The sequence below is a fragment of the Macaca mulatta genome, chromosome 2 (genome assembly GCF_049350105.2).
Source record: "Macaca mulatta isolate MMU2019108-1 chromosome 2, T2T-MMU8v2.0, whole genome shotgun sequence".
NCBI lineage: Eukaryota > Metazoa > Chordata > Mammalia > Primates > Cercopithecidae > Macaca > Macaca mulatta.
Genome location: NC_133407.1, coordinates 155,613,315 through 155,626,028, shown reverse-complemented (window position 1 = coordinate 155,626,028; position 12,714 = coordinate 155,613,315). Strand labels below are relative to the sequence as shown.

The 12,714-nt window shown below is 48.7% G+C and overlaps 1 protein-coding gene across 13 annotated transcripts in view; it reads left to right on the top strand.

The window, feature by feature from the left end:
* The window catches only part of EEFSEC (eukaryotic elongation factor, selenocysteine-tRNA specific), a 253,633-nt gene that overhangs the window by 186,930 nt on the left and 53,989 nt on the right, over nucleotides 1-12,714 (top strand). For 9 of the 13 annotated variants that reach the window (XM_077993686.1, XM_077993684.1, XM_015130096.3 and 6 more), the window contains one exon: nucleotides 375-1,031. In XM_077993686.1, the coding sequence (XP_077849812.1) occupies nucleotides 375-1,031 (657 nt within the window). Of the gene's footprint in view, nucleotides 1-130; nucleotides 281-374; nucleotides 6,721-12,714 lie in introns of those variants that run through there. The other 4 variants (XR_013414307.1, XR_013414308.1, XR_013414309.1 and 1 more) reach the window with 4 other exon arrangements.

Genomic DNA, 12,714 nt, shown 5'->3' with positions numbered 1-12,714 from the left:
CTGGAAAATGCTGGCGTGATTGATGGAAGGGAGGAACTTGGAGGGACTGGAGCCTGGATTGGAGCCGGGGTGAAGGGAACTAAGGTATTCAGAGATTTGGCTGCTGTGAACCCTGCCTTCCTCCCGGGAGAACAGTGAGACTTGGAGAGTGGGGCCCTGGCCCTCCTTTGCTGGCGGCCCTCAGCCTTGTGCTTCCAGTGTGGTACCTGCTCTGATCCAGGAGAGGGTACCTGGGCCCCAGACCCACCTTGGCTGGTCCTCATGGTGCCTGCAGGTGGTGGTAAGCACAGGATTCTCTAGCTGCAGCTCCCCTCTCCTCCCCACAGCCCCAAGGCTTGTTGGTTTCATGTGCTCTCTTGCTTGCTCCCCATCAGGTGGTGAAGAAGGTGAAGTCCATGCAGATGTTTCACATGCCCATCACTTCAGCCATGCAAGGAGACCGGCTGGGCATCTGCGTCACCCAGTTTGACCCCAAGCTGCTGGAGCGCGGGTTGGTGTGTGCCCCTGAGTCCCTGCATACTGTCCATGCGGCCCTCATCTCTGTGGAAAAGATACCATATTTCCGGGGGCCCCTGCAAACCAAGGCCAAGTTCCACATTACAGTGGGCCATGAAACAGTCATGGGCCGGTTGATGTTCTTCAGCCCTGCTCCAGATAACTTTGACCAGGAGCCTATACTGGACTCTTTCGACTTCTCTCAAGAATACCTCTTCCAGGAGCAGTACCTATCCAAGGATTTGGCACCAGCAGTGACAAACAATGATGAGGCCGACAAGAAGGCCGGCCAGGCCACAGAGGGCCATTGTCCTCGGCAGCAGTGGGCCCTGGTGGAGTTTGAGAAGCCTGTCACCTGCCCTCGGCTGTGCCTGGTGATTGGCTCCAGGCTAGATGCGGACATTCACACCAACACGTGCCGGCTAGCCTTCCATGGCATCCTGCTCCATGGGCTGGAGGACAGGAACTATGCTGACAGCTTCCTGCCCAGGCTGAAGGTGTACAAGCTGAAGCACAAGCATGGCCTCGTGGAGCGGGTGAGCATGCCTTTGCTTGGCCCCACACCCCTTTCCTTCTTGCTCGGGCAGCCGGGATCCATGGCCTGACATCTGTGATTAGAGCCAGAAAGGCCCTCAGAGACCTTCTGGTGCCAACCTCTAGTTTCTGGACAAGGCATCTGACGCCCAGAATGGTCAAGTGGCCACAGTTCTCTCAGCTGGTCAGTCACAGAGCCAGTGCCAACACCTAGGCAGGGGGACCTCCACTGTACCCAACCCCACCTGGTTCTCCCACCCCTGCTTATTTATGTGATAGATGTGGCCCCCATGGGTCTGAGCAAGTCTGGGCTCCCCCACAGCCAGTGCCAGATGGCAGCAGTTAGCACTGGCCTCCCTGGCCTGCTGCCCTGACCAGGCCCCACTCTCTTGCCCTTGGTGGGCACTGTACCTCCATCCTGCTGGGCTCTGCCCACATGCCCCTACAAGCTGCTCATGTCCAGGGGGAAAACACTGCCCATCAGTGGTGCCAGGCCAGGTCTTTCCTCACCTGTGGACTGAGGGGAAGGGGCTAATGGTGGCCAGGTCTTTCCTCACCTGTGGACTGAGGGGAAGGGGCTAAGGATGCCAGAGAGCAAAAGGAAGGAAGGTACAGGAAGCTGACACAGTGGGAGGTCCAGCCCTGGCTACCTAGGGTGTCTGAAGTTCACCATCGCTGGATGCAGGCTTTAGGTATGTAAGTGAGCCAGTCTAGTTGAGGTAGGATGAGGCCCTGGCTGTGCCTTGCTGGGTGGCCCTTGGCCTTGTGCTTTCAGGGTGGTGCCTGCTCTGTCCCAGGAGACTCAGACTGGGCCCCAGGCCTCCCTTGGCTGGTCCTGTGGTGCATCAGCACCTGGGCCCGGTGCTGGGTGGGATGGGCCTGCCACTAGGGTGGACAGAACATGGTGGTCTCCCCCAAAGTGGTGGAATCACCTCCTCCCATGGGGCATCCATCCCCAGCAGCTGTCTACACAGCACTGAGTGGGAATCCATGCCCATCGGGCCTTGAAGGCGGGATGGATGGACAGCCAAACCTCACCGTCTCTTTTGGCTGGCTCCCTGGCTGTGGGCCCGAGCGGATCAGCAGTAGCTGTACTGGGACATGACTGAGTTTTGACTGGCTCGAAGAGCACAGAGTGCTGGCAACCCCACTGTCGGGGGCTCAGGCTCCTAGCAGGAGCCTCAGGGTCTGCCCTGAGGCTTTCAGCAAGCACCTCAGTTCCTCACAGGAACCTAATGAGGTCCCCCAGGCTTAGTGCAAGTGCCAGCACAAATCTGGCCCATCCACAGTGTCACATGTGGTGGGCTTCCATCGCCCACCCTCCACTCCAGGTCTCCGTCCACGGTTTTTCTCCTCTGGGAGAAAAATCCACGGGTTTTCTCGTCTGGGATTCTGTAACTGCAGCCCCTTCCCCTCCCTTTCTCCTTTTCTTAGGTTCTTCTTGGGTGCTCCACCCTGGCCCTCTTCTTTTCCTGCCCCTGTACCTAGACCTGCCCTGAAGTAGGGGATTGAGGAGCAACCCCTTCCTCTCCCTTCCCCAGACCCAGAGCTTGGACCCTTAGCTCTGTGGGGCCGCTGGGGCCTGCTCAGGGCTCCATCAGCCTTAGGCCAGCCCTGAGATGCTGATTGGAGATGAAGGTGATAAAGTGTGTGTCACTCGTTTGTCTAGCCTGATTTATTAGCAGTGTTTGGAGTATAATTATTCTATAGTAAAATATCTATGAGAGAGTAATATCCCAATTGGTGTGGCTCCTGGGTCTAATTGCTCCCACTCAGGCCTGTCAACAGCGGTGCAGCGGTCACTTCCTTTGAGAACTGGGAGGGAGAGTCTGTGAGGAGCAAGTAAACATATGGCCACAGTGACTCATGCCTCCTGAAGGGCTGAGGGAGGGGCCAGGAGACATGCTGACCTATGTCCTGCCCCCAACCTGGGGCATCCCTGGGACCACCAGCATTTTCCTGCTCAGTCCAGGGAGCCTGGAAGTGGAAGCACAAGAACTGCAGGCAGTCCACAGAAGCTGAGTCCAAATCCCACATAGACAACCCTGAGCAGAGACAGGCTTCCTCCAACTAGGGACAGCTGCACCGGGTGACTGTGGATATGTGCAGAGGTGAGATCCTGTGAGCCCAGGGCTTTGGTCAGAGAAGAGGGGCTTCCTAAGGCTCCACAACAGAGGAAAGGGCATGGGTGACCAGGCTAGGAGCAGCTCCCTCAACTCGCACCCCCCTGAGGCTCTAGCTGAATGGGCACCTGCCTTAATGCTAGGAGCTGGCTGTAGGCTGGGACTTCTGTGCCACATATTCTCCTCTGGGCCCCAGGGCAGGAATGAGCCTGCCTCCCACCTCCCTCCACCCTGTCACCACTCTATTGATTAAGCATATACGATGCGCCTTTACTAGCTACATACTTTATTTTGAAACCTTTTAATAACCCTAAGGAAGAGGTCATTATTTTTCCTATGTTCATTTTTCCCCAATTAAATCAATTAAATTGTGTGCAAATATTTAGGAAAAGTAATATGTGCACATGGTAAAAAATTTCTAACAAGGCAATAATTATTCAGTGTAAGGAAGTTTTCTTCCTGCAAACCCAGGTCCCCCTCCCCAAAGGCAGCCAGACTGGAAACCAGCCTGAGAAATGTGAAGTGACCTGCCCAAGGTCACAGGGTAGTAAAGCTGGAGTTTGAATTCAGGACTAGCTGGTCTCTGAGTCATGAAAGTTTCACTTTGTCAGACAGATTCTTGCCCAGTGTGTCAAAAGAGTCTGCGTTCTCTTGAAAAGCTGGAATCTCCTTGATGGCAGACTTTCCTTCCTGGTGAGGTTGAACTTGGAGATCACACAGAGTAGGCTCAAGCCCTTGCTGCACCACAAAACAGCTGTACACCTTGGGCAGCCTTTTAATCTCAATCGCTCATTCCTTCGAAGGATGGTCTTGACCTCATCAGGTTGTTTTGAAAAGCCACATCATAGCTTGTGGCTTCATATGTAAGAGCCGACTCTCATCAGGTGAAGCAATAAGGTAGTGTTGCTAGTGCAGCTCATGAGTGATCGGCTGGGCTTGTTCCAAAGGGGCAGCCCTGTTTGCTTTGAGTAGGCCCCAGATCACCCAGAGATTTTCAGATCATCTTGCTTGACCAGGGGCTCAGCCATCTGACAGACTGGTCCAATGTGCAGGCCTGGGCTTTACTCCCAGCCTTACCACCTGCTAGTGTGAAAAGTTGGGCAGGCTGTGAGACTTCCATGTTAAGTGGGAATTTTCACAGTGCTGCACCAGGGTTAGATGAAGGTGAGATGGGGGATTGCACATAAGGTTCTCACATCAGTGCTTGTCTCCTACTGCATCCTTATTGTTTTATCATTATTCATGTTTAAGCTCTTAGAGTCAAAATAATAATGCCTGGAGCGTGGGTCCACTCTTTTCCCTGGGACTCCATTATTTCTGTTTGAAGCACAGGAGCCAATCCCCCTGGTCCCTATCAGGAGCCACCCAGTATTGGTTGAAGAGGAGGGGTAAGAGTCAGGCAGGCTCATGGGTGTGGTTATCCAGTGCAGGGGCCAGAGAAGTGCCCTGTGCTCTTCTTTCCCCACCGTGCTTGGCTAACTAAAAATTCCTGGGCACATCACAGCTACCAGTCAGCTTCCTGGTCATGTCTCTATTCAAAGAAGTTTCTGGGAGATCAGAGAATCTTGAAAAGGTAAAATCTAGTCTCTTGGACAGAATCTCCACCACCATGGTGAGCCAGCACCCAGCCTTTGCTCTGTGATTCGGGGCAAGGCCAGCACATTACTCCTCAAGCACAGTTAGCCTTCTTAGAACCTGGGCTTGGGCCTCTGAGCTATCTCAGTTCATCACGAAGGGAGACCCTGGCACTATACCTATGTGCTGAGTGAGCACTTTCCACTGGGGAGGCTTAAGGCATATAGGCCTTCTGAGCCCATTTCCCATAAAGGCATCCTTCATTCATATATTCAGATGTTTACTGAGTTCCTTTGTTTGTGCCAGGCACTGGGCATACAACAAGATAGACAAAGTTCTTGTCTTCGTAGGGGAGGTTGGTAGTGAACAGTAAATTAGACACTTTGTAATATGGTCTAGAAAGAAAATAACAGCATGATGTAAATATGTGATGCTGAGGACAGTTATTGGAAAACAGAAGATGCTAATTTCCAAGCCTCTCCAGACTGTGTTTTTATTTCCTGTGCTCTTTATCACTGGCTCACACTGGAAGGTAGTCAGGTACCCTACCAGTTGTGGCTTAACTCATTAATATTACATAGAGCAAACTAGGGCCCATGGGCCAAACCTAAGCAACTGCTCTTGCCCCAAATCTAATAATCTTAAACAAGCCTATTTTCTCTGGATTCTTCTTTCAGCTGCTTCGATCAAACACAATTTAATTAACTTACCATTGGTAAATGGCTTTCCTTGCTTGGCTGACAAATGAGCCACCCGGAAACCTAGTTTGGTTGCAGCCTCATTCTCATTTTTTGTTGTTTTGCGTATCTGCTATGATGAAATATACTGTTTTAAGTTTTCTCTTTTTTGACGTTGTTTTTCTGTGAGTTGGGAATATTGTGATGTCAGTGTATCTCGTATTCTGTTAACACAACTAATAACAAACACAGTACTTTGCCATGTAATTTGATAAAATAATAATCCATACCCACTGAGCCTTAAAAGTGTGACATTTGAAGTCCACTTTTCTTGTTTTCATGTGATGGATATGCACCAGTAATAAAACAATAAATAAATAAAATGTGTCACTGGGTGAGGTACTGCAAGTTATAACTATGTTACCACCATCTGTAGTTTACTGAGCACCTCATCAGGTCTCAGACCCAAGTACTCAACTCTGCCACTGTGACACAAAGGCAGCCGTAGACAATATGTAAACAAATGGGCATGACTGTGTTCCCATAAAACCTTTTGTTGTGAACATTGGAATTGAAATTTTATATAGTTTTCACATGTAACAAAATAATATTCTTTTGATATTCTCCAACCCATTAGAAAATATAAAAACCCTTTTTAGCTCACAGGCCATACAAAAACTTAGCAGGAAAAATTTGACCCTTTGGCTACGGTTGTCCAGCCCCTGATATAAATGGTTAATAGGGCTCTTGAAATAGAATGAGCATCCTGCAAGGAAAATCCTAATAATTATCTGCAGCTGAAAGCATTAAACTCTCTCAGCGTCCTTAGGAATTAGGCTTTTTCTTGGGCGCCCGCTGCCTCTGGTGCTAACACTGGGATGCATATACTACTTTATGTGCTGTGTTTTTTATTCTTGGATACATTTGATTTTTTCACATAAGTCCACATGTACTTCTGTAAGAGTGTGACTTGTAATAAAGGGTTAATGAAGAAAAAAAGAAGAAGAGGAGGGAGCTTAGATTGGTAGAGACATCCAGAGGTCTCACCTGAGCGAGAGAAGAAAAGACGTGAAAGTGTTCTAAATGGCTAATCTTTCTGGGGAGAGGGTTTAGGAAAGACTACTAGAACATATGGTGTTAAGGAAAATAGCTGGTATCCTGTTTCAAAGTAAAAATATAGAAATATGTGCAAGATTTTGAGTACAGAGAAAGGGAAAGAAACTGTAAGAATGCAATGACAATGTAATAGCACTTTCACATTCACGGAGGAGAAACTGGAATGAATTTGATTAAACCAATAAAAAATAAGGAAAAAAGAACAATGTTAATAAATAATAATAATAACAGAAGGAACAACATTAAGTATTAGTCTTTACACTAAATGTGAATGGCCAAATTCTATTTAAATGCTGAGGCTGAGAGATTGGGTTAAAGTGCAAAATCTAGTTATATGCTGTTTATAAGAAATATACTTAAAGTGGAAAGCAAAGGTTAAGAATAAGAAGATGGGCAAAAAGTAAGTATGAATGGTAGTATTAAATTCAGACAAGGTGAAATTTAAGACTAAAAATACTGACAAAGGTAAAGAAGGACATCATGTAACGACAAAAGGCTCAGTTATAAGCTTGTACACACCAAACATAAAAACAAAACAGTGGAAACCTAAGGACAGCTTGATAAAAAATAGAATTATAATGATAGGGTGGCACTTCAGAGTCCATATTTTAAAATCAGGCCTACTAGACATAAGGACAAAGAGGCAGAATATAATCAATAAGCTTGATTTTTAGATAAATGTAAACTCTTACACTTCTTGAATAGAGTATACACTTTTTTTTCTATGCCTATGGAACATTTACAAAAACTGAATATTCAACAGTTGACATTAAACAAATATTTGTAGAACATCTACTGTGTGTTGTCTTAAGGGCTAGGGATGTAACAGTGAATGAAAAAAGACAAAAATCTCTGCCCACATGGAACTTAGATTGTAGTTGTATTTGTGGCCACAGAGAAAAAAACCCTAATAGATTTTAAAAAGTAAAATCATGAACCACTAAAATTAGAAATAAAGCAGTTATATGTAGATATAGGCACATATGGAGAGAGAGAGAGATACAAGGTGTGCGTATGCCTGTGTGTGTGTTCATTCTTTCACATATTCTAGGTTTGGGAATTAACAAGCAGTAAATTGCTCCTCATTTGGTTAAGGCTGTTTCTCATACTATCATAGAATGTTGAGTCTCTTAGTAATAACATTTTTCTCTTTTTCAGTGTTCTTTCAATCTTTTGATTACTTTGCAGAGAAAGCTTTAGATTTGTTCAAAGGTGTCTTGAACACTCCTCTATTACATCTAACCTGCTTTTTAACAAATAGAAAACAAGGCCAAGATTCCAGAGCCTTATAGTAGCAATAGTATGTAACTAGGATTATTCTTTGAGGTTTTTTTTTTGTATTGTATGTACTTTTACCATTAGCTTCCTCTGTTTATGGCTAGTGACTCTTTTCTTTAGGGTACTATATAAAGTCTCCTTTCTAGGCAGATGTAAAGAAAAATATTAGGTAAATAGTAGGTCAGGTATGCAAAGATCTAGCAAAAATGATGTGGGGTGAAGGATGTATAAAAGCTGAGGCTGGAACCACTGGGCCATGTCCCCAGGAGGTCACTTGCATCTCAGCCACATGCAGATTCAGACCAGCTGCTCCTCCTCTGGTGATCCAAAGCCTCATAGAAAACTGGGTCTTTCTAGTCAAGGACAGAGACTCATGCCTGCATCAGAGGAATATGCAAAGGGCTAGGAGAGGAAACAAGGAACTCTGCCAAGGTGGGAGGAAGTAGGCTGGTGAGGGAAAAGCACAAAGTGGTGACCTTTTAAGTGTATCTTATAAGACTGCAAGGTTCACTGCTCAGACACTAGGGACCGTGGGGGGAAACAGGAAGGTGGAGGAGGGGCATTCCAGGTCCAGGGACTGCTTCTGTAAAGCATAGAGGCCAAGCAATGCCTAGCCCTGGGCATCTGGGAAGGCAGGAGCAAGGAGCTTAAAGAGACAGGCAGGACCAGCCATCGAAGCTAGGCCCTTCACCCAGCAGGGGGAGTGATGCAGGTTGGGGGCTATGGGGGGTGTTCTAGGTCACCTGTGCTAGAGAAATCCTTGGAGCAGGGCCAGCCCGGGCAGCCTGGAAAGGGGAGGCTCAGCCTCTCTCACCTACCCTTCTGTATCCTAGTCTCGCCCTGAGGCTCTGGGCATCTGGTCTGTCTGGAGCCGCAGAGCTCAATGGTCTGGCAGCCACTCACCTTATGGAGCCAGGCTTCTCCACTAGCAACAATCACGACTTCTCAGGACTGTGTGAACATGAAGGAGGTGGGGCAGGTGAGGGTCTGGTGCTTAGGACAGTGAGTGCTCTGCAATACCTGCCGGCTTCCACAGCAGACTTCTCACTGTTACCACGCCCCAGGATGCCCTCCTCACCTCCCCAAGGTACCACCTTCTCGGGGGTCTCACCACAGCCCTCCCTACACCTGGCAGCGTGCACAGCTCCACCCCAGTAATTTTCTGCAAAACAAATGGGGTCCTGCCAGCTCTTACTCAGAAATCTGTTTTAGGTCTACACCACCTGTAGGACAAAGACAATACCCAACCTTAGCATGTTAGCTGGCTGGCAGTTGGGTCCCAGGGCATGGCAGGTATATGTGCTATATGTAACATGCTGAGTACTCCACCTGGCACAGAATGGGTCCTGAGTAAACAGTGGGTATTATCGGTACTATTTATTTGGCCTTTCCTCTGGAAATGCAGATGCCTGGGTTCCCAGCTAGGGTGATAGCAGACGCTGTCCCCCTCCCACAGAGGTGGGGTAAGGCCAGGTGTGCCAGCCATCCTGGGTCTGGCACCCACTGGCGCCGGTCAGGGAAGGCCTTAGGGCTGGGCCACAGGAGCTGGCAGCATCAGCCCAACCAAGTGTAAACACGCAGATGCCATCAGGAGCACTCACCAGCTTTGAAGTCTGAAGCGGCGCTGCCTCCTGGCTCCTGGCTCTGCCCCACTCCACTGCCGACGGCTTGTTAAATGTGCCCAGGGCACCAGGGAGCGTGCTGGCCTGGGGTGCAGGCTGGCTTATGACCTGCCTCTGGCACAACTTGGGCCCATCATTCTGAGCAGGGATGGTCTGGCAGGCTTGGTGGGCCCTAGCGGATCAGCTGCAGGGCCCCTTGCCCTTGCCAGAAGCCATGCTGTGGTCTAGCTGGCCACTCAACCTGTTCTGTTGGCCCTCAGCCCCCTGAGGTTGGCCCTCAACCCCCTGGGTCCCTGCCAGAGGGTTGAAGGCCACACTGGCTCCCAGCCTACTTGAGAAAACAGAGGTTCCCCTGAAACAGAGGTTGAGAAGCTCTTTTCCCAGGGAGATGATCAAATGGCTGCCCTCGTATTCTGGTCCCAACCCAAATCCTCAGCCTTTCTTCTGACTTCCAGTGTCAGAGTGTGATAACTAAGCATCGTGCTTGGCTGCTGGAGTGCTTGTTCACCTCCCCTTGAAAATTGCTTTTTTGCCCGTATAGAGACACAGGAGCAGGACAACTTGACATGCTGGAAAGAGCCAGTTCTAGAAACTGATGGACTGAGCTGGGCACAAGCTCAGTGTGGCTGTGGGCAACTCACTCTCCCCCAGAACCTGTTTCTTCTTTAAGAGCTGGTCAGGCATTGATGAGACCTGGGCTACTTTAGGGCCTCTGCTCTTCCCAACACACCAGACCGTGGCCTGCACTGAGGAGGAGGCACTATCCGTGGGGAAAGTTTTCTGATGATACTGGAATAACACCATCATCCTAAGGCCCCTTCCAGAATTTGTCAATCCTGGTGGCTTTCAAGTGGCTTAGAAGAGTTAACACCTCATTTTTAAGGGACTCATCCATAATCAGGCAGCCTCTGAGTTCTTCCCCTTCCTCATTGGATCCAAGGACTGCTGGCTTCTGTCTTCCGAGAGGACTTTGCTGGTGGGGCGGGTAAGAGGGAGAGAAGCAGAGAGCTGTGGGCAGCTCCAAGCATGTGGTTGGTGTTGAGTACATGTTCTGTTCTTCTGGCTTCTCGGGCAGATTAGATAACTGGATCTTGTGATTTCTGTGCATCTGAGATCTCCTGCACCAAATGCTGTCTTATTCTTCAGCTTGTCCCACAATTTGACATCCACTAATTGAGATTCTTTCCTCTGGGTCATCATTCTCTGTCAAGTCTTAGGTGTTATCATCAACATCAACACCCCGATCCTAACAATAGCCTTTTTCAAGGAAGAAACTGAGTTTCAGAGAAATCCCTTGCTCAAGGTCGTAGAGCTGTAAGAGGCAGAGTCAGAAGTCAGGCCTCCCAAGCCATTCCTGTCCTGCGCACGTGGTTCTCCTCACTGCATACCTGGAGTCGGCACAGGCCTCCATTTCATGGCAGGTTTTCCTGCCTTCCTTCATATCACTTCTACAATTTGAATTAGAATGGTCACTTCACAGGTTGGGCAATTCCCAATCCTCATCATGGGAGCCAAGCCCTGAAAGAGAAAGACACACACATGTAATGACATAATTATGTGCACCGGCAGCCAAGTCCCTGCTCAAAGGCCAGGGACAATGGGGACTCACCTGGCGTGTAAGCAAAGACCTGGACTTCCATGTGCACAGTGACTGCTCCTTAGGAGCTCAGTCCCTCCAGTGACTGAAGGCTAATAAATAGAGCAAATTATTCATGCAGACAGTGAGAATCCCCACTTAGCGCCATTGTTGTAACTGTGCTGACCTGGATTCAGCATTGTTCCCTAGAAGCAAGGCCTACTGAGCAGATCCCACATGCATTGCCTTTGGTTTGATGTCACAATGATTGATTTCAAAATGAAAACCCTCCAACTGTTCTCTGAAGGTCTTTCCTTATTGGATGTGCTTGTGTCTGATCTCTGAGGTCTCTCTCCTTTAGCTGGAAGAGTCTATAATTTGGTGAAGAACCCAACCATAACACACGCATGCACACACCTTCTAGTGATGGACAGGACAGACCAAGCCATGTTTCCCCGTCCTCACCTCCTGACCCCCAGGACAGATCATGACCCCTGGTCTTCCTGAAGTTCTCCAGAGATGTAGGCCTCACAGCATCCTGTAGGAAGGGCTGTCTCCCCCTTTCTAGCCAGACTTCCTTCTGATTAAATGAGGTTTCATGCAGCTGACAATCACTGAGTCCTCGCCCCCAGTACACACAGTGGTAGTTTCTGGAGGTATAGGTTTTGGAGATGCAAAAATGTGGTCAGCCCAGCTTCTGCCTTCCAGGACTGCCTTCCTCCCCTCCCCGCATCCAGCTGGTGAGGCTGGTATAGATAAGCCACTGCTGTGCTGAGAGACAGGCACACAGGCTTCTCTGTAGCCAATTCCCAGTGCAACCCTCTGTCCGATTCTGAGGCCAGCAGTCTCTTGGAGGGGGCCTTCCATTAGTCAGCGATGTCTTCTCAGATCTGCAGGTGGCGGCCATTGAGTCTAGGCCCTACATCTGCTGCCTCTGTAGTTCTGTGTGGTGTGTCTGAGGGAGTCCTAAGGGAGGGAGAGTGCTCTGCCCAGGGATGGGGCAGGCAGAGGCCAGACCAAAAACAACTGTTTACAAGTACTCCCCTGCACCCATTTAAACCTCCAGCAATTCTGTTTCCCCATATTATAGATGAAGATGCCCGCACCCACAGAGGTTAGGCCTCTGGCCAGAGTCCCTAGGCACCCAGACTTGGGATTTGAATGCAGGTGGTCTGGCTCCAGAGTCCAGGTTCTAACCTGTGGTGCTAGCAGTGCCGTGCCTTTTCTCTTCTTCTGTTGTCTCCAGTGTGCCCATTTTTTTTCCAGTTATGGAGACCTGTACGGTAAATCCTCACTTAACATTGTCACTAGCTTCTTGGAAACCATGAGTTTAAGGGAAAGGATGTATAACAAAACCAGTTTATTTTTTTCATTAATGTTATAACAAAATAACTTTGATATATATTCAAATAACTTGGAATAAAGCAACATTATTTAAGGGCCTGCTGTGCATTATTTTGTTTAAAGTAACAGTTTCTAAGAACTTTCGATGACATGAAGTAAGGACTTGCTTTACTGGAAATTGACTATTTGGATTTCATGGGAAGGGCAGTTTGCCTCTTGGCCCCTATAACCATAGGTGGGGAAAGTTTAGCCTTCCTCCAACAGCAGTGTAGTCCTTCTCAGTGCGGCAGGGGCTGACTGGGCTGGAACATCTTCTTGTGACAGTGACGTATTTGGGCCCTACTATAAGTGCTGCATCTTGAGGGCCAGGATCT